This window comes from Cloeon dipterum, chromosome X, assembly GCF_949628265.1.
Source record: "Cloeon dipterum chromosome X, ieCloDipt1.1, whole genome shotgun sequence".
NCBI lineage: Eukaryota > Metazoa > Arthropoda > Insecta > Ephemeroptera > Baetidae > Cloeon > Cloeon dipterum.
In genome coordinates, this window is record NC_088790.1 from 4089091 (window position 1) to 4110961 (window position 21871).

The window sequence follows — 21871 nt, forward strand, 5'->3', positions numbered from 1 at the left end:
TCCAAAAGTTCATAATTATTATGTTCTCTACTTGAAGTCATAATTGATTTCATTAAAAGGGAACTCGTACACCTTTGGATGGATCAACTGACTGGAAATTAAAGTGAGAAATCGTTGTAATTCTTCAAAGTTCTGCAAACTGTTAACCTGGACCTGTTTGATTAATTCACTTCAAAGAAAATTCCACAAAAACTATATACTGAATGAACCACTTCTTAATCTTTTGGCCTGTAAAGATCCACTGTAATAAAACCAACTCCCTACACGTTAAAGTGAAAAGAGGCGAATGCCATTTTTGAATATTCAAAAAAATAAATAGTTCAACTTGTTTTCAACAATTCAATCCATTTGAATTACAATCGCGATTGCATTCCCGTCAAACAGATTTAACATTTTGACACTAAATTGATTTATTAATCACACTGCAATGATTTGACAGGTACTCAAACGGGTATATAGATTGAGATACCTTTCACAAACGTTTTGCCGCGATTATGGCAAAAGAATTCCAATAAGTTTGTACTTGAAACTGCTAATTTTATAACAATCTGCATATTTTACAAAAATTAAATAGCATATTTAAAGTGCTTCACAAAAAAAACGTGAAAATGAATAAATTTAATATGTTAGATTTAAATTAAGTTCTATAACAGTCCTTCAATTTTGACAGGTGAAAATCAAACATATCCCAGACCTGTCAAAGATTAGATAATTTCACTCTGTTAAGTAATACAGACATTAAAAGCCGATTCAAAAAGCGCTTTATATTAATTTGCTCCTCGCAATGAACGCTGTCACGCTGGTCTTCCTGTTTGGCTCCCTTATTCTCGCTCAGGTACGTGATCAGATAGAAGCAGATATTAAAATAGGTTTTTAATTAATCGCATTACATACACTACAGGGTGCGGTTGTGCCGTGGGCTGTATATGGCCCTAAAATCCACGTCAACACCTGGAGAAGTATAGCATACATTTTTCTATCGTAATTAAGGACTGTGAATTTTAGACAACAGACAGTTTTTCAGAGCTTCCAAGTTTTAGCATATTTTATCAAATGAATTTATTTGCAGTAAGGAAAATGAATTTTTTAAATAATTCACTCATCTGTCTAACATGGAATAAAATTATTGTATCATACATAAGTGTTCGTTCCGATGGTTACGTTTTAGGAGAAAAATAAAAAAAACAATCAACTTTAATTTCAAATACTCGATCCCTCTAAGAATAATATTTTTAACCGATATTGTAACAAAAATTTAAGATTTTTTGGTCTTAAAATAATAAAATTGGCTCCGAGAAACCGTCTTAAACAAGTCACAGTCTAAAAATCATTATAATTGAATTCTTTTCTATATGAAAAGGTGCCTCCACCGAAACACGGATTGTCGGAGGCACATACGCGGACAATGGACAGTTTCCGTGGCAAGTAGGAATGTACTTGGACGGCTCTGGCTTTTGCGGCGGCTCGTTAATTAGTGACACTGTCGTTCTGACAGCCGGCCACTGTGTTGATGGGTATACAAGAATTTTCCATTATTGCAAAATTGGCCGATATTTCTGATAATTTGATATAACAGCACGCGCACTTTCACGGTGCATGTCGGCTCTGTTGACATTGATCTCACTACCGAACCAGCCCAAATAATCAGCGCGAACACAAAAGTGCTGCACGAGTACTACGCAGCGCAGAATTTGCTCAACGACATTGGGCTGGTTATATTAGACACTCCAGTTCAGGGAGCAAGTAAAATTAACAAACTATTTAATTATCCAAAATAGTTTATGGAGTTCTATATCTATAGATATCCAGCCTATTCGACTTCCTGGAAGATCTCAAATTGAAGAGACCTTTGAAGGAGTAACCGGCACTGCATCTGGCTGGGGCAGAGTTTCAGACGGTATATACTTTACAAAATTTTCCATAATACGGCTTTTTAAACAGATTAAATCATTTTTAGACGATTCTAGACTGAGCCAATACCTCAATTTTGTCAATTTGACCGTGATTTCGAACGTCGATTGTGAAGCGATTTACGGCGCGGCTGTAAATGACGCAAAACTGTGCGTCAGCACAAGGGGAGGTCTTGCCGGAACCTGCTTTGTGAGATTTTTTAATATTAATTAAATTTAATATCAATTTAAATAATTCAAAAGGGTGACTCTGGCGGACCACTTGTGATTTACGAGCCCGACGGGATTGCGACTGAAATCGGGATCACTAGTTTTGTAGCCGACGAGGGCTGCCAGACGGGACTGCCCGCAGGATTCACAAGAATTAGCTTGTACCTTGATTGGATCAGCCAAAATGCTGGAGTTCCCGTCCGACCTTAGGTTTTGATAAAAATTTTAAATAAAATTGGCAGTCTATAATTACTATTTACTGAATCTTCTGCATATAGCATTTTTTAATTGTTCAAAGAAATACCTGGAACGCAAATAAACCATGTACATAATTCTGGCAGGGGTCAGAAAACACAATTTTTCGACTGAAAACACAATTGATTGTTCTTTTTCCCACATTTGCAGGTTTTACGCACGTGCACGTCAATCTCGCAGAACAAAAATTTAGACACAGTTGAACTCGTCTCATCCAGAGGAACAACTTTTCAGTTAAAAGGTCAAGAGGAATTTTCAAAATGGAACTCAAATTTTAAAAAATATTGAATTTTAATTTTTGAATTTGGATTTTACCATATTTTAGAGCTTAAAAATTAAAATCAAACTAAGAGAAACATTTTTGTCTTAATTTTTTTATTAAAATTTAAAACAACAAAAATGGTTTATCTTTAGGGTTTAGTGATAATATGTTGTCGCGTCTTAGTCTCAGCTTTAAATGGTCGGCTTTTAAAAAACCGCACACCGTTATAGACTCGTCTTCAATTAAATTCGCTCATCTGCATTTAAAATTTTCATAATTCTTTAAAATTAACCGCATCTGTAACACTTATACTTTTCCACTTTGCAAAAATCTTAAATATTAAATTCTATTACTCTTAGTTAGAATAGTAATGGAAATAATTTTATTCGTCCTATACAAGTATAAAATTTACAAACTAGGAAACACTCGAAATTATCACGATTTTTACTTCTTTGGACATTCCACAAAAAGTCCGTAAACATCGCCCGGTTGATAAGGCGTGTGGAAAGTGATAGTAGATTGTACTCGCGTATTTTTTGGAACGAATTTGACGTATGTGTGAGGCACCAATCGACCAACATCCTTACGGTTTGCCACTTTCACCTGATACTGTTCACCTTCTTTCAGCAGAAAGGGATATTGAAGTGTGACATGATTTTTTTTGTCTTCTTCGTTCATCCCACGGAATTCGCCTTCAGCCACCAAAGTGTGCTGTCCGTTATCTACCTTGTAAATATGACAAGCAAGATTTAAATGTTTTTGGAAGTTCAAGAACTCCAATGAAAATAAGCGGATCCCGAACAAATACACGGATTTGTTTGCGGTAAAGTTCAGGTGCATTGGCGTGTCGAGAACTTCTGACATAGGCGCGTTCATAGTACATCCAGTGAACACCGTCTGTTTGCCAACCTTTCCTCTCTTTTTTGCGTTCGAGCCAAATCCAAGAGGCAGAAATTTCTCATCATTGGTCGTCAGACACATTAATATACTATTCCGTATGTGATAGGAAAAGCAGTTGGCATTGATATCATCTCTCTCGACAAAATCAATAAAGTCAGAAGGGCTGATGTTTCTGATTCGAATATCAGGCAGAAGATGGGTTATGTACGGCCAGACTGATGATGTTGTGTCGCCAGCAGCCGACGCTCTATGGTAACCCCACTTGACAACTGCGTCCAATAGTTGTTTCTCGCTGTCGACATTCAGGTTTTCTTCTCGAAGGAGGTACATGAACAAGTTTTTCGACGCGAATTTCGCCCAGGCTTCACTCGAAATTACCTCAGAGCATCTTTGTCTCAGAAACTGTAATATATATCAAGTTAAATGAAATGATTGTTAAATTTAATTAATTACAAACCAAGAGAGCAATCTTGTACTTTGCATCATTTGCGTGCTGCAGTAGCATTTCACACAAAGCCCAAATTTCCAGTCCCGACAGGTGCAGTGTGCTGAAGCAAGAATTGACGGCGCATTCGTAGAGGCTTTTCAGCTCCCAGTGATGAGCGAAATTGGCCACTTCGATGGCCTGCGAAGCGCTTTCAAATGTATCTAGTGTTCGATCCTTGTAGAGGAATCTAGAAAGAGCCATGCAAAAATTTATGTCATTGGTATATTTTCCAGGTTCTAAACTTTTTATAATGGAGAATTTGGAAATATCCATTTTTTTCAATTGAGACAGAGGGTGAAAAACAAGGAGAAATTTCTTAAATTGCTGCATAGTCGATCGGGAGGAGGTTACACTGGGGTGTGAAGAGCCCTCATCTATCGCTCGCCCGTTGGATAACAATTCTTCAGTCGTTTTGTACGTACTTTGTAAAAACTGCATGAAAACCAGTTCTTCAATTGTTTATGTTATAAATTAGTCATCGCTCCTTGCACAATTTTTTAAATTTCGTTTCCAATTTGAGCGTGCAAAAAAAAGAAAATTTCCTTCTCCAACTAAGATTTATTTATTTATTTATTTTTTTAAAAAATACCTTTTAACGAAGCAAAATCCAGCCGCTGTTATGCCATATATGTCCACCTCAGCATCGGCATTCGCATAAAGAGCAGCTTTAAACTTCGGACTCGCAGAGCCAAACACTACTCGGTGACCTCTTATGACCTGTAGAGTTAAATGTACGATTTAAAAGCGAATTAGAGGATGAAAAATAGAAATAACTCTCACCTCATGATTCTCATAGCTGTTTTTAATATTAAAACTGCAGTCGCTCAGATCGTCGTCAAGGTTGTTCCCAGGCCTTTGCAGGAGACTCCTCAGAGTGCCGCCAATATTGGCAAACATTTTGCAATTGCTAAAGGAGAAGAACAAAAATTTTGGTGTTCTTAATGAAGTGCCGAAAGAAATGAGATATATTGAATCAAAGAAAGTCTAATCAGTGCATAATCAGTTCACAATGTAGACTTTAAATGAGCAGAGATAAACACGAAATCTCGTGAAATTCTGAATGCGCAGCAGCTTCTAGAGCATTTCTGCCGTGGTTGGAGCGATATAAAATAAAGTTTGAACAGGTATGCTTCAATGCCAACTCGAAATTGGGATGGCCATTTTCGCCCCCGCTTTTCACGTTTTTCGGCCTTCAAACCGGCTGCTGGCTGCTTCCCACATGACCTTTTTTTAAATTTGACATTTTCATAGAGAAATGGAAAGCATATTAGGTTTAAAGTCTAGAAAGTTACGGACATGAGCATCACACTCACCAAAAAGTCGGCTTTTCTCCGCCCGCGGATGAGACAGATAATATCCACAAAAACTAAGGTACTCGCGGTGCTCACGAGATTATTGCGCAGTTGGGATGCCGACCACGCTGATAATAGTGTGCAGCGGGACGGGTGAGTTATCTTTTTATTTAATTCTTCAAATCGTTAAATGATAAGATAGGTATAAAAACACACGGTCGCGTAAGTAATTTAACATATATGTTGTAAAATTATATAGATCAAAATAGAAACAATCTCTTATGTGGTACTTGTAGAAGATCAGATTTATGGGAAATTACATTTTGGAGAAGTTTCAACTTTTCCAAGAATAAAAAAAATATAATTAAAAAAGAATGATGATAAAAGGAGCTCAAAAGACTTTGGCTTTTTAATTAAGCGGCTATTAGGGCTTCAATACAAATCTTAAAAGACTGATGAAATTTTTCAGCATATTCTGGGAAAATTGTTCCTTCCCTTTATATTCCAGTAAGGCCATTTTAAAAATTATCTCGTATTTCGCCGCTAAAAAATTTGAAATGTCTAAAATGAGCATCGATTTCTAAAAAGTTAAAACTCTACCGCAAGCTGTTACATTTCTGCGCGCGATTTTCTCAAAACACTTTTCTGGTTTAAAATTTCGGAAAAATCAAAGTGTGCAAATTTTACATAACATTCAATTCGTCTCACTGATGAGCAGATTTTAAAAATGTTAAGTTATTTGAAATCCAACCACTATCTTGAAGAAATTTTGGCAACTTGAAATTACGGAGGCGTCGACCCTATCTAGCTAACCATAAGCCACCGGAACCATTTCTTAGGCAAATTACAGTCATTTTTTATAAAACACTATCGAATGGTAGCGAAAAACACCATATTTTACGGATTATATGGCCTTAATTGTTCAGTAATAAATAAAATAAAAGTAATTATTAAGTAAAAAAGAAAAAAATTGTGCTGTTTTGTTGCATAATTTTTTATTGAAATATTTCCTGCTCTATTAAATTAAGGAGATTTTGAAATTAATTAAACGTACGTGCACAGCACAGCCACGCATTTATTGCCGCTTCTAAATCAGAAGTTTCATTCCTTTTTCCGCATTATTTCCCATCACTGCGACTAGATGTCTCTGGCATGTTTCATTCTGCAGTAAAATAACGAGACACTGTCTTCCTGGACTTTTCACTTCCCTATTGAAGAATAATTGTTTACATCATCGTAGCTTGCACACACACAAACACAGTCTTGCAGTGTTTTGTTTTGGCAGCAGAGACGGCGAGTGACTTGCAAGTTGCAGACTTGCTCAGGTATCTCGTGCGGCTGCCCTTTGCGATCGTTGTCAGCATGGCAGACTACTTCTCCGAGCTGGGCTTCCGACCCCTGGCCGAGGGCGAGGTGCCAGACCACGGCGCCCACCTTCTGCGGCTGCTTAGGGACAGCGGCAACTTCGACCTGCTGCAGATGTTTGTCGAATTGCGAGGCGAGGCTGGCAATTCAGCCCCTGCCGCGAGCAAGGCCGCCGTCCAGGCTCTCCCGCTTGTTCAACCCCTTGAGAATGGTATGATTTTTATTTTATTTTTAATTGTAGTTCATACAGGGCTTTAAATTTTAGGAATTTTAGACCGTGACAATTTTTTTCTGAGATTTCAAATGAACACGAATGACGCAATTTTAATCTCTGTTAATTATACTTAAAAAAGTCTTCTAATTAGCATAATAAAATCCTTGCCAAACTTGAGAGAAATTATTAAAATTTTAAGATAATTATTTAAATTATTTATAAACCCATTTTCAAGTCTGGGATTTGAAATTTTGATTAGTGACAAATTTTTGGACACTTTCATAATTTTTAGTGATTGAAGAGGAGAAAAAAGGAATTAATACAACAGCTGCGCCGATCTTTTTACCAAAAAACTTTTGGCCTATTTTTAAATGATGAAAACACTTAATAATCCCTTTATTGTGGAAGTTTTAAAGTTTAGTTAATTTAAAGTCATTCGGGAAATCTTACAAGTTAAAAATTCAGGTGTTGTTGCTCCATTAGCTGTTGGAAAAATATGTTTCCCCTTTAACACGACAATAAAATCCCGAAACAACACTTTTTTAAAAAAATGTAGAGTTTTTAATAAATTGAAAAATAAAAACGCGCATTTCCACGAGGAAATTTTCAAAGCTAAGTAATTTACGATGTAGTTGTTATATTTCGAATATCTAATAAACGTATTGGGCAAAAAAGAAAACAGACTTCATCCTCATTGTTCTATTCAATTCATCGTTTTAATTCTCGACTATAGTTTCGACGTCAACCAGTACATCCTAATCATGAGTAACAATTAAAATCAATACAATATAGCGTCACATCTTAAAATACAAAAAAAAATCCGCCCAATATGAACACAACCTCGAGTGGTCGCCTATTTTTAAATCTAATAAATGGTCTAATTAATTTCTTTACCAAATTCGAGACAAAATGTAGCATGCCTAGAGACTTTCAGAGTGGCAAACCCTTTGGTTTTTGAGATAAAGAAGGGGAAAGGATGAAAATCCGGTATTTTTAGTTAAGGGTAAATTTTGAGAAAAATCGAGATTGCACGATCGGTTGAATTTAAATTTCAATTTATTTGTCTTTCAAACCCTTGGAACATGCTGAGGGTCAGAAAAGACCATCAGAACAGGTAAGAAGTTGAGCCCTGTCATCAGGATATCCCTTTAGCGATCGATATTAGGAAATTTCCACTTGTAGTCACTTTATTGACACCTGACGGGCTTTGTCTTGGTTCAATTCTGCACACCATTGGAACGCGCAAGCTGAGAGCTTTCAGTATTTGTTTAATTTGATCATTTCGGAGCCATTAGGTTGCTCAGGAAACACCCTGATGTGCTCTAAATGTCGTTCCTCGGTTTGGAATCTTCAAAGGAGTTGATTTTCCCAGATTTTACCCTGAATTTCGGCGAAACGGATTGAAATGTTTTTAATGAACTAATTTTATTTCGACGCCTCTAACAACTTACTAAAAATGTAAAAAAAAAATATTGTGAAATTCCAGACGGTTAATTAAAACAAAATCTGTTTATGTCTGCAGAAAACTGCGCTGTGTGCTTGAAAAACTATGACGAGGAGAGTCAGTGTCGGATGATGCCGTGCAAGCATAAATTTCATCAGGAGTGCATTTTTACGTGGTTGAAGCAGGTGACTAATCGAGGAGTGTCACCGATTATAACTCCTAATCAATAAATTTGTAATATTTTTAGACGAATTCGTGTCCAATTTGCCGAAAAGAACTGCCAACTGATGACCTAGATTACGAGGCCATCAGGAAATACAAGGAGCGAGAATCCGAAAGAAAGCAGCAATTAGAAAGCTTGCACAATTCCATGTTTTCTTAAAATATTTACCTCTGCGATGGATATTAAGATGTAAATAAATAATAAGAGGTTAAGGATAAATGTGATTCGAGGTTAATAAAAATACCAGCACATAAAGGAGAAATAACTTAATTTTTTATTAATAAACTATCAAATAATATACAATTGTCGTCTCAGATCTATAAAACTCGCATCCACTCTGGATAATTTCTATCCCTTTTGAGGCGCATTCACTCTCGCAGTCGCAGTTCTTCGAGGAACGAATCACAATAATGAATTTCAGACAACTCCACTCTCGTTGTACGGCTTCTTGTTCCTCCTGGGCGGCACGGGGGGCGGATGCGTGGGCGGCGGGGGCACCTTGCGCGTCAGCGTCGTCACGTTCGGCTCGGGCTGTCTGCCCTTGAGCAGGTGCTTGAGGCTGTCGCGCGCGTGGTAGTAGTACCAGTAGATGAGACCGAACGCCGACACGACGCACACCAGCGAGCCGAGCACGATGGCCAGGGTGATCCACCAGTTGGAGCCGCTCTCCTCCACCTCTTCTGCGCCGTCGTCGGCGGCGCCACCCTCCTCCGGCACGGGCACGCTGCCCTCCGAGGTGGACGCGGTCGGCGGTCTCCTCGAAGGTCTCGGCGAGGTCGAAGACACGATCAGTCGGCCGCCGATGGCCACGTCGGCGCACGCACGGAATTCCTCCTGCGGGCCGCACCCCACGGCACTCGTCCCGTTCTCGCACGTGCCCCAGTTGTTGCCGGCAATGTAACGCCACTGGAAAAAATTAATCATTAGAATTGTTTGCAAGTACTTCATTTCAAAATAAAAAAATATTATCACTAAAGTGTCAAAATTCCAAAAAAAAGGTTCAAAAATTTGCGACAGTTTAAAATGATTCACTTTTAGATTAGGAGAATGAATAGGGGTTGAGGGTTAGCACCCCAAATATTATTCAGCTCAATAAAGAAAGTCAAGCCAAGTCGAACGGTGGGCTGTTTTTACATTTCTGACGCTTAGAAACTGAGATTTGGCGCTCACATTTGCAAAAAAATTTGTTATTTTCGAAATCCAATTTCTTGAAAACGGAGCTAAACACCACCTTGAAATTTTCACACCCTGAGACCATTTTTTAGGGGCGTTTCGGATTTATACGGGGAGGTTAAAAAAGAACAGGCCGAGTTGAGGACAATTTCTAATGGGGCAGTGTAATTTTAAAATTCCGGAACGTCCCTAAAACGTGGTCTAAGGGTACCTGCAAATTTGAGTGAAATTTCAAGGTGGTATTCGGCTTCGTATCCAAGAAATTAAATTTTTAATTTCAAAAAACCTAATTTTTCCATTTTTACAAACATTGCAAGCGCCAAATCTCGGGTTCTAACCGTCAGAAATGCAAAAACTGCACACCGTTCGACTTGGCTAGACTTCCCCTAGTGAGCTTAAAAGTTATAATTTTCGCGATTTTTGTTGTTTGTTATCTGGACTTTTGAAATTTTGACACTCCAGATTTAAACACAGGTAGACAAGACATTTTTCCGATTTTTTTATTCCGAATTAGCACTATAGGGACGAGGACATAAATTTTACCTGGAAGACACACTGTGGGCACTCGATGCCCTCGGGCAGCACGTATCTCATTTCAATGACCCTGTTGCCGAGAGAGCCAGGGAAGAACCTGGGACCCTTGTTGCCCACCTGGTTCAGCAAGTACTTGTCCAAGCATTGCTGCGAGACCTCAGTCTTGGAAGGGTGACTCTTGGGACACAGTCTGAACTCGAAGTATCCCTGGTGGTTGGCAGTCAACTCTACCCTGACCGTGATGTTGGAGCCAGGGCTGTAGCGGCGCACGATCACCCCCTGGCCGTATTTTCCACCCTGCTCGTGCGGTCGCGGCTGGAATTTTTGAAAAATGTCAGATTAAATTGCTGATGGAAGAGCAGATAATGCTGGTGACTGACTGAATTAAATTAAAAGAGGTGGCTCGACGGTGATTTAAGTGTAATAATTGATACAGGGTTTGTGGAGCAACAATTTCAGATTTTGTTAAATTTATCGAGAAATTAAACAATTTTTGGTAATGAATTTTTGCTCGGTTTTAATTCCTCTCTTCGTGATCTATACAATAATGTGCGAATTTTTAGTTAAAATTTACTAAAATGTAGAAACAATTCGTGATTTTAAATAAAGGGTTTGAATTTATCAAAAAATTAAACGACAAAATATTTGAAGTATTTTTTTAGAATTTTCCAGTGCAGATCCACTTTTAGATACAATCCTAGCCATTTACTAGGTCATTGCTCCAAACTCCAAACTAGGCTCTACATGACATGTGCTCTCATAATAAATATGCGGGGGATTGATATGGGAAAAAATCAATGTTATAACATTGAGCGTGCAACAAAAGCGAGATTACTCACAGCGGGCATGTCCCACGCATCTCCACACACTCCGCAATTGCCTTTATTCTTGTTCCACTGGCGAGCATATCCTCCGCAGTAGAGTTCATGGTCGTTGTAATTGGGTGGAGAATCGGAGAAGCCATACCTTGAAAATTAATTAAATCAGAGATTATAAATTTCATTCAGGAATAAAATTATGATTACCTCCACATGGACGCTCTTGAGGGCGGTTCAATCAGTCTTCCGTGACCATTGACCTGGGTCAGCAGGCAGAAGAGCAGCAGGCCGAGTGCGGGGGTCATGGCGAGGGCTCGGGGGACCTTGGCTGCGCCCATCACATTTCCTTTCGGCTGAAACCAAATTAGCGCAGTGTTGTTAGCAAATTGACGCTGACTTCATCTGCAAATAGCTGCACTCGACATTTGCATAGCAAGCAGGCTAACGGAGTGAAAAATTATCAACCTGCGTTGCATTTGAAAATTGACCTTAATTATCATTCTTGGAGAATGACGCGAGATTTATTTTTACTACATCAATGCTGTTTTTTTTTCGGAAAAAACTATTTGACTATTGTTTTTTAGACATTTCACTCTTTTTTACAGTTTTATAGGTAATAAAATCCCTCCCAATTTACAATTAGCATCCTGAAGATGAGAAGCCTGAAAGTTTCATTAATACTTCATGTTTTACAATGTTGCATAATTAAAAAAACACTCCACAATGTTTTGATTTTACACAGGGTCCTTTCTATCAATTTACAAATTAAAAAATTCCGTTCTTAGATGCAAATTGTTCTTTCCATAGCTTTCAGTTCAAGATTTTTACTGTGAAACATTTAAAGAAGCTAAATTGGATATTTATTTTAATTTTAAAAAGTGATCCCTTTTTAAAATTCACTAGCCTCTAAACGAGCTATTCAAATTCATTTTGTGGAATTTTTGCTCCCCTCTAAGCTTTTAATCGGCTGTTTTTCAGTCAGTCATGGACATTTTAAAAATTAATCCATCTGGAAAAATCGGACATTTGTTATGACAAACATTGTGTTCGATCCCTGAATAACAAAATTAAATTTATAAGAGAAATAAGCATGGTAATTTAAAAGACAGGATAAACGATTTGTGTACATTATATTTATAGTTTATCTTCTAATACGATTATAGCTCGAGGAAAAACTCTCTGACAGAAACTCGTGCCGTCAGAAAATCAAGAGCACACTCTCGACCTCTCGAGGACGGACTCGAAGAGAGAATTACCACCAAATAATGGAGAAAGTCGGGACAATCGCATCTGCTCTCCAGCGCGGCTTTAATAATCTTTCCGAGATCTCCTGATGACCGGAAACGACTAGTCTCAAATTTCCTCTTAACTTGCGCTCACTTTATAGTTAAAGGCAACAAAATAATCTCCATACTTTTTTACTATCTATCTACCTACTGCGCACCTGAAAATGATCTTCTTCCTTTTTAAAAACGCAAATAAGCGGAGAAACTCGTGACTCTCGCCGAAACTAGTTTCACAAAACATATTAAAAGCCGATAATTGCAAATCATTAGACACTTGTCGTAATTGTCTGAGTTTCCTGCACCTTTAGCAGCCGCAAAAGACGCCGTTTTCATGCTCGGCTCACAAGTGGATCAGCGCACGCGGCTGCTGCGCCGAGAGAAAAAAAAACAAAAAGAGGCTCTCTTCACTCTGTTCTCGCGCTGTGACCCCTGCGGTAATCAGGCCACAATACAACAGATCAGACGCAGCAGCCGCAGCGCATGTTTGTGTGTTGCATTTAAATCGGACAACCGAGAACCTGTATAATATATGCGTGTGATTTTCTAGCTCGCTTTGTAATTCTAGCAGCTTTATTCGATCAGGTGTGGCAAACGTAATTCTGAATTATATTGAAGCTACAGAAAAGTCGTGACAAATCATTTTTACCTTTGCTTGAAATGCAATCTTAAAATTCGGAAAAAGATTTTCTTGGTTGCCGTTTTAATTTATGAGAAAAGTTTGCGTGCTAGTCAAGCGGCCGACGAGTATCAATTGTATCCTAATTGTAAAATCACGATTTATTTCACAATTTATGGAAATTTTCCTCATAATTCGTTTACCATTAGATCGCGACAAGAGAGATCGAAATTAAGAAATAACATTGAGAAGTTAGGAAAAAATCTTAAATGTAACTGTACATATTCTTTGGTCCTGATTTTAGAGATTAACTGTTGCTAAGATTCACAATCAATAAACTACTTACTATATACTCAACAATGCAAAATATTCTTTATTGTTTTGTCATTTAAATCTCTACTTTAATATATAGATGCGCTGATATGCTCGGAATTCGCAATTTTTAACTATTTTTGTATACTGTATTAAAAACATACTGCCGTTTTCTCGAGGCAGAAAACTACAAAATTGTTTTGAGCACTTCGTCGCCTTTGTAATTTCAACAGTTGCCAAGTACCTAACACATAAAGAGGTGGAAACGTGAGCGTTCAGGGTCGTAGAGGAGTTAAAAGCCCAGTGAAGGGCTCTGAAGTAATATAATAAAAACCGTCTATTCCTGCAAAGTGTAAATTAAAGCAAAACAAAACATATAGCCTTCCATCGCACATGAGGAGAAAACTAAAAATTTGTGCTTTTTGAAATTTGTATTCATCTCATTCAATTGATAAGTGAACCTTCGAAATGAATCAAAATTGTGATCGAATGGCTCAGCTCTGCTTGGATCTACTCAGGAGAGGAAAAAAATAAACAGCATTGGTTTCGTTCTGTCCAAAACCAAAATTCATTTCACATACATAGTATTGGTGCAGAGATTTCATCATTGGAAACGTGCGACTGTTCTCATTTCTGACAATGCGCAACAATCGAAACGAGGAATCATGTGACGAAATCTTGTCAACTATAAAAGAGTGAAATTCTGGAAATCCTGCTTTTTTGTTGTTTCGGATCAGTATGACCAAAACTTTCATCGTAATCTTGTCCCAGTTCAATTTTTCTCACGCATTTCACATCCTTTGAAAAATACGCCGTTCGGGTTTCCTTCTCAATGTCCCTCTTTGGCAAAACATTTTTAATCCTGTTTCCTGGGCGCCACATCGACTGAACTTTCCTCTTAAGTGCGGAAAGGAGAAATCTCGCGGTCAATATTAATTTCAGCGCACCTACTCCTATAAATAATTGTAGATTTGTTTTCGCTGCAGCCGCACTTGATTCAATCCGGTACTGGTAAAAAAGGGCACATTACACGCAACCGTGCATGCTCCCATTTCTCGCTTGCTTTGCGGTGTAAATCTAGAGAAAGGAATTAATATTACTTGCTTTGCCATTTCCAATGTCGCGGATAACATTGAACTTGAACTATTAACATTTCCAGCACAGGACACGCCCGCGTGAAAAAATAAATCGTATTGGGGACACGCACAGATAATTAAAAAGGAATATCTTTCTCCGTTTCTCTTTTATTGTTTCGTTGCGTTTAATTTTGTTATCCTCTTCGGCGATTAGGATGGCAAAACGCGAGCTATGTTGAAAAAGAGACGAACGAACGCGCGCGGACACCATTCCCACACGCTGCATTGTTTTCACTCGGTAAGGCACGAATATGTATATGAAAAGTTGGATTCACGCGACTTTACGGCTGCAGGCGAACACTTCCGGCCTGCTTTGCAGATTTTACACCTCCCTCAGGGCCGTCGGATTGGCAAACTGTGATTCAAGAGAAGGCATGGGAGTTTAGTTGTCTTTGCCGCCGGTCGCATCCTCGCGTCAATCACGGATTGCCTCATTCAGCGGCGGTGCAGCGAGGAAAAGCGATAAAAATGCACAAATTAATGTGGGAAAATGAAGCGACGGAATTACGCGAGCGTGCAGCGAGAAATTCAACTCTTTAACCTGCGCAATTAGGACAGTTGCGGCGTAACTAAATAATGCAGTTTGCCAGTTGAGTGATCGCCAGCTAAACTGCCACTGTTGCTTACCAAACTTTCGGTTTTTTTGCAGCACAGATTAAAATCTAACTAAATTTTGGAGGCCCCCCTTCATTAAATTAAGAAACTTCTCTGATCACTGCACTTTTGATAAATTGGAGCTTGGCAAGGACTCGGGCAAAAGTTTCTCTGTGTATACGCCAATTCCCTTATTCACGTGTGTCTGGAAGAGTGTGCCAAGAGTAAAAGTAAAGACAAATAAATAAAAACGCGACATCGTGCTCGCGGTATAGTGAAGACGAGTCTCGATCTGATCGCGTGTTTGGAATCACCTTAATTACAACAACAGCGCAGTGCAATTTAGGGCATTTATTCCCGACTCCAAGAGATTTGCCTTTGAGCAATAACAAACACAACAAATTTCTATTTCCTCCTTGACGAAACAAAATTTCCTGCCGTACGTACTATGGTAATACTCCGTGTTGCAACGCGGACATTTGTGTGAACTGCAGCGTGAAACCATTCTTCCTTTAATCTTAGTCCTTATCTCCGGATTTGCGTGTTCATCCCAAAGGAAATACGCACGAGCTGTGGTTTGGGAAAATAGGAAAAATAGGAAAATGAGACCAGAACAAATTCCATCACGGTATTGTGTAAGTCCGAGAAGAAAAGAGGCAAAAGCTGATTCACTCGGCGCGAATTAAAGGAATCCAAGTTCCACGACCTCAAATCTCTAGCTGACAAATTGAATAAGAAACGAAGCGAGAAAACCACAGCCGCGGGGAAATCTTTAATTTTCCGCAAAAACGACGACCAAAGGCGATTCAATCTGAGGCGAACAGAAAAGAGAGCAGGAAGTTATTTTGATTGTTCAAAAATAAGATAATTTGACTGCGTGTCGAATGGCAGAAGATTAAAGTTGCGCGCAGAGACAATGAAGAAGCAGGAGATGCACCGGCGTGTTTCTCGATTGTCTATTTTTCTATTCATTCTTGATTAAGTGCGCTTTTGACTTTCTCTGCTGGCTCGATTTCTGAGGTGTCATCCAATACGGCCGGGTATAAAAGGTGACACTCGGTGCTGAACGCTTTCATTGACTTTCATCGGCCAACGACTCGATGCACGGATTAATTATGGCCGAGAGACGCGCGTCGCCGACGATGGCGTGACAAAAAGCGTGAAAATCTGGGTGATGCGTGTTTTCGCTTTTAATTTGCAAGCCAAGCGCGAAAAATTCCTCCATGGGTGGCGAAAATGTCAGTTCCTTCCTGGAATTGACGATGAAAATTTATTCATGTGTCGTCAGGAGATTTGAGCAATTCGTCCAAAGTCAGAGATGGCAAATTTAGTGTTTGAAAATGCTCAAATAGCTCAACGGACTGGTAGGAGGCACCACTTGCTGGTTTTCGCACCTTTTCCGTCGATATTAGGGCTTTTTTTTAGCAAATGGGGAAGAAAAAAGATGGTCACGATTGGGCCAAAGCCCCTCTGCGGCCACTTTTAGGCCCCATGTTATCCGCTCAGGTGATGGGATAAGCATCTAAAATAATAAAAAATACACATTCCCCTCACAATTAATCACCCAACAATTCCAGTCCAGACAGGAAGTGACTAATTACGTGTTTGTGCTTCCATTTTAGTGAATCGATTTTGAGTCATACCTGTTTATTACTCCGATCGCAGGTACCCCCTGAGGCGGCGAGCCGCGCCAGGGGATGACCTTCAAACGTTCTCCTCTCATTCTGCACACGCTCGCTCGCTCGCTCGCTTTTAGCCTGGTCTAATTCCCTTTCCTTGTTCGCTGCAGAGCCGCATAAAGCGTCTCTTGCTCTGAAGCACCAAAATTCGCTGACCAAATAAAGCAGAAAGGAAAGAATTATTTCCTGCTCTGTTCCATTTACTTTGATGCTCTCGTGGAGCGGAAACGTTTTGATTCTTCATTTGATTAAATTATGAGTAAGCCAATCCAGGGCGATCGATTTTTATTCTTTAACACGAATTCCTCTTCATGAAAGCAATGTTTGATGAGAAAAAATCACGACACTGCTTCTCTACAGATTAATTGCGGCAGATTGAGTAAAACTCGTGAATGTGGGATAATTCACCAATTTATTTTCTTTCTCGCGCCTTTTCGGCCCTGAACCACCACGGCAGCCCCACGTTATCGGCACGAATTGCTTCAGCAAATGTGCACTGTTGAATTCCACGCACATATATCCAACGAGCAAACCGGCGGCGGGTGAAAGCAGCGGCAATTTTATGAATTCGCTAAGTGCAGCAACATTTGAGCAACACCCGCGCTGCGCCGCCTTTTTCATTCCACGCTCGTGTCACCAAACTCGGTTAATTTTTGTAATTGCCTCTCGTTGGAACCTTGTTGCAAAAGCAGTCGGTGTTTGGCGCAAAATATTAATTTTGGAGAGAACAATCGGTTCTTGAACGTTCAAATGAATAAGTTGCGCGTTCTCTTTCACTTGAAACGATAAAAAAATCGATTTCCACGAGTTAACTGTTGGTAAAGTGAAAAATTTTGCGAATCTTTTACTTAAATGTGAACAGATACTACTCAAAGAGGGAATTTTGAATTGGAGGCGCGGCGCTCCTTGGAAAATTAATAGAAAGGCTTGGCACGACGTATCGCGAAGCGCGGAAATATTGTAAAATTTAACTTTTCTTGGGGTTCCAACTAAAATTCTGATTAAATTAAATTGATTTACTGGTTTGCAGGAACAATATCGCTTATTAAATTGTGTCAAAAATGCTTAAAAACTCTCAATGACGGCCTCAGAAGAAATAATCTCCATTCACATGCATAAAATCCATAAAAATTTAAAAAAACAAATCATGTGCGAAAGGAAGGAAACAAAGAATTCGTCGCTAAAAGGACATTCGTCCTTTTTCAAAGGCTGTCGAAGCAAGTTCTCATGATTAATAGTAATTTTTCATTTAAAAGTACGAAAAACACAAAAAATCCACGAAAGCCTTTCTAGGTCCGCTCATTGTCATTCAACCTTGGTTTTGAGCGATGTCAAGATATGGTCTGAAGAGGATTTTCTACACGAAATTATTTGCGCCTGCTTCTCGAGGCTGATTTTCCGTTCAATGGGCGTGAAATAAAGCGAATGAATCAAATTAGTGTGTAGAAAGAGTGACAGAGAAACAAACAAACTACAAAATGACTTGATTAGAATAAAAGGACGCGCATATTTTAGGCAAACGACCAGCATACTTTAATTTAGTCCAGCACGTTTTGCCAACATGTTGCGTCAGCGTAATTAACATTCGCGCGCTCCGCGAAGCTGTTTTGCATTCGATGCTGAAAAGAGGATTCTAGCTTTTGAAACAATCCCATTTGATTAGGAAAGTGGCCTGAGAGAGAGAGGTCAAAAAGTGGCAACAATTTTATTTCTCTGCGCTTTATTATTGTAATTTTGCAAAGTGAGTGATGGCTTTCTAGTTTGGAGCATTTTGCAGCGGGGCGCCGCCCAAGACAATGTGGGGCGGGCACAAAGGCAGCAGAAACCTGCTCTTGATTTTTCACGCGAGGGATCTCTCTGGCCTTGGAGACGATTCTGTGGGAGTTTGTTGTTACGTGCGAGGGCAACACACTCATCGCTGTCGATTCAAATCGCTTGCAAAGCGAGTCGTGCAACATGCTTTTATTTTGCTTTTCCACCGGGTGTCCATCCAATTAATATGCAAGCACTTGCGCCAACCGTCGCAACTATCAAACAAAGCGGGCCTCTGCTTTTGGGCAGCACGCATCAGCGCGTCTTCCTCAATTTCCATCGGTAAATATGAGTACTAATTGTATTGTAAGCGCGTAGCACAAGATCAAATTTGGAAGAGTCGCCTTGAAAGGAACAGTTCAGCTTGGTCTGATCACTTGTGATTTATTAAGAATTTTGAAAATAAGCTGCATTAACTCCCAAATTCGGCCCAGAGAATTTCCCTGCAAATTGAGTATGCCGTTTAAATTTTCTTAAAAAACGGCTACGAAATTTGCATGCTAATTAAGCGGTGAAAATTGTCTCCTTATTAAAAACCACGATTTTTTTCACAATTTATAGACTTTTCCTAAAACCTTGCACACCGTTGGATAAATCACTACGAGAGGAACCGAAATCAAACTAAAAATCACTGACAAAAAACCATTAAATTTGGCATATTCTGAACTTTAAATGTAACTTTGTCTTAATTTGATTAAAAGTTTTAGCTATAATTCTTCAAAGTCAAAAATTCAAGTTAATTTCAATGGGTTAAGTTCAGAAATCAATCAACTTCAAGCTTTTTTTAGTATGTAATTGTATGACAGCTCCTCTAAGTTATAGTGCTATCATTTTTAAGTTTTAAAATTGATTTATGTATAAAATTAAGTTTCTGGATCAGGATATTCCTCTGTTTGTTTGGATACTTAAAATAATTAATTTGATTTATTTTAGCTCAAATTGTTAATAATCTAGCACTTTAGGGAGCTTTTAAAGTGGATTAATTAGGGCAACAATAGAAAATTGTATGAATTGTTGGATAAAATAGCAGTTGATCGATAAACAATTTGTTTTAATGTAAAAGGACTTTTTGCTACAGTACAAAATTCAAATTTCCTCCAAAACTTCCAGCGCTTGACCACATTTTTGGGCAAATTTCGATTCCTCTCGTCGAGATCTGTCCAACAGCGTATAAAACCTTTAAGGAAAACTCTTTGTTTTGAAATAAAATCAGTTTTCAAGTAAGGAGACAGTCATCACCATTTGAATAGCCACTTTTCTAAAAAAAATTACATTGCTATTTAGGTCAATTTTGGCTTCAACTGAATCCTAGGAGAGGAGTTCATGCAGTGGCAACAATATGATTTTCCAGGATTTTTGCAGCATCCTCTTTAAGCAACAATAAACGTTAATTCAATTGCAGCTGCTCGTATGGAATTGCGCTTCTCCTTTATAATCGGTCAAGTGTGCGATATGCGAAACCCTTCAACAGGAAGGAGCGGTGTCCAGTTACTCGCGGTGTACGCAGTTATATGCTCGGGGGGCACGCGAAAACACACTACCTAATTGGATCCTGGCGGTGAGCTGAGGAAATAATAATTATCATGCCCTTTCTCTCCGACTGTCCCTTTGCATATTTTTATTCCGTATTAATTGAATTAAAGCGCAGCTTTCTTTTATCGGCATTTTTCTTACCATGTGGCGATTGAAATATTTCTGCGCGCAAAATCCAGTGTGCCAAATTTGGAAGCAGCCATAGGCCAATGACCACATCAACCTCTGCGAGGCGGAGAGGGCGAAATTCACTCGTGACTTACCGCCGAAAAGGATTTGATTGAGTGTCTAGCAATGCTTTTTAATTATAAATCCTATTCCTTCATTTGTAGCAATTAAAATTTGCATTTTGGCGCAAGTGCTATGCGTGTGGGAAGATTTCCGAGTCGTGTGCTTGAATGCAAAGTCGTGCTTTAAGTATTACAATATTACACTGCCGAGCATAATAATTTCCTCTCCACGCGGCAGCCCGCCGCCGGTAATGATGAAAATGGTACCATAACAATCGCACGACTCCAGTCCCGCGAGAATGGTCTTTTTCGAGCGTATTTCGCACTTTCCCTTCACTTCTACCGCGCAAACACAGGCTTTGAAATAAAGCACAATTGTCACACTGCACTCGAGTGTGACGAAAAATGCATAATACGTATTCAATATCATCTTGCCTTGCAAAGTCGCCAAGAGCGCAGCTTGTGTTACTTTTGAATCATGACGAACGAGGAGCATATTCAATTAATTCCGGTATGATGAACCTTCAGAAAAAGATTTGCATATTCATTTGTGCCTTTACATAAAGGAATTAAATTGCCTGAATATATTTGGATAGAAACTTTTTGTGTTTTTTCTCCAGCGACACAAAAACATTTTAAAAGGAAAACAGATTAACAGCAACCAAAACCCCGTTCTATACATGTAAACAAAGATTAGAAACTTTAGACTTAAACAGGATAGATAATACCATTTCCTCTGCTTTAAGTACAGGCTAACAATTAAGACAATTTGCATTGTTGACTTTAGCAAGTAATTGTGAAATTTAGAAACAGTTTTATTTCTGTGCAATGATAGAACCAGGACCAAGGAACAGTTGAATTTCAGATTTTCCCTAACTCACTTGATTTCTATCCCTCTCATTGCAACCTTATCCAAAAATGTGCGAATTTAGAGGAACAAATTCCCTAAATTTTGAAATAAATCGTGATTTTCATTAAGTGCTCGCAGCTTGATGAAAACTCTAGAGCCGATTCCCTAAAAAACTTAAACGGCAACCTGGGAAAATTTTAGTTCATTCCCAATTTTCAGAGAAAGGTAAACAAAGAATATCCAACACCTGGAATTACAAAACGACGAGGTGTGTTTGAAACAAAAAAGGCAAATCCATCACCGAACTAACTGGAACCTACAGGCGTCATTACCCAGTTTAGGACAAACAAAAGGAACAAAAGAGCCTCTCTTCCTACCTTCAAAATTGTGTTGGTTTTGTGGAGGCGGCCGCGCTGACGTGAGAGGAGTAACCAACGAGTGTGCCGCGAGCTCCGACCTGAGACCGACTGAACCGCAGACCGAGTTGGCCCGCAGTGGAGGTACCGCTACTCCGCCTGATTCAGACTTCTCGTGACGTCACTTTCTCCATTCACAGCGCCTCTATAATCCTCCGCCGCCGCAGTTGATATTAATTAAACTCCGCAATTTAATATGTTTATGGCTCTGTTTTTCCTGACCGTTCTGTGATACGCTTTACTTTCCTACTCTTCATCACGCGCAACAAACTTACAACAGAGCGAATTCCAAAGTAGGGAATCACTGTTAAGGCATGAAC

At 39.1% G+C, this 21871-nt stretch overlaps 4 protein-coding genes across 5 annotated transcripts; 2 read left to right on the top strand and 2 right to left on the bottom strand.

The window, feature by feature from the left end:
- The first annotated feature begins 667 nt into the window (after positions 1-667).
- Positions 668-2682, top strand: LOC135945994 (brachyurin-like). Of its 2 annotated transcripts, XM_065493967.1 has the most exons (8): positions 668-835; positions 902-959; positions 1361-1514; positions 1577-1743; positions 1802-1897; positions 1958-2100; positions 2154-2330; positions 2526-2682. In XM_065493967.1, exons 1-7 carry the CDS (start codon positions 785-787, stop codon positions 2328-2330), a joined length of 846 nt encoding a protein of 281 aa, XP_065350039.1. In that variant the 5' UTR covers positions 668-784; the 3' UTR covers positions 2526-2682. The 2 variants fall into 2 exon arrangements, with proteins under 2 accessions (XP_065350039.1, XP_065350038.1); XM_065493966.1 differs by lacking the exon at positions 2526-2682 and having other exon boundaries at positions 2154-2393.
- A 308-nt stretch (positions 2683-2990) lies between these two features.
- LOC135945992 (uncharacterized) lies at positions 2991-5465 on the bottom strand. The gene is made up of 5 exons (XM_065493965.1): positions 5338-5465; positions 4805-4931; positions 4614-4741; positions 3995-4211; positions 2991-3939 (listed from the first exon to the last, which is right to left on the bottom strand). The coding sequence occupies exons 2-5, from the start codon at positions 4919-4921 to the stop codon at positions 3082-3084; spliced, it is 1320 nt and encodes a 439-aa protein (XP_065350037.1). The 5' UTR covers positions 4922-4931; positions 5338-5465; the 3' UTR covers positions 2991-3081.
- Positions 5466-6519: 1054 nt separating this feature from the next.
- LOC135947377 (E3 ubiquitin-protein ligase RNF181-like) lies at positions 6520-8827 on the top strand. The gene is made up of 3 exons (XM_065496210.1): positions 6520-6892; positions 8418-8524; positions 8587-8827. The coding sequence occupies exons 1-3, from the start codon at positions 6679-6681 to the stop codon at positions 8719-8721; spliced, it is 456 nt and encodes a 151-aa protein (XP_065352282.1). The 5' UTR covers positions 6520-6678; the 3' UTR covers positions 8722-8827.
- LOC135947374 (uncharacterized) lies at positions 8814-21650 on the bottom strand. The gene is made up of 5 exons (XM_065496207.1): positions 21513-21650; positions 11295-11440; positions 11109-11235; positions 10279-10584; positions 8814-9468 (listed from the first exon to the last, which is right to left on the bottom strand). Exons 2-5 carry the CDS (start codon positions 11423-11425, stop codon positions 8980-8982), a joined length of 1053 nt encoding a protein of 350 aa, XP_065352279.1. The 5' UTR covers positions 11426-11440; positions 21513-21650; the 3' UTR covers positions 8814-8979.
- Positions 21651-21871: the final 221 nt, after the last annotated feature.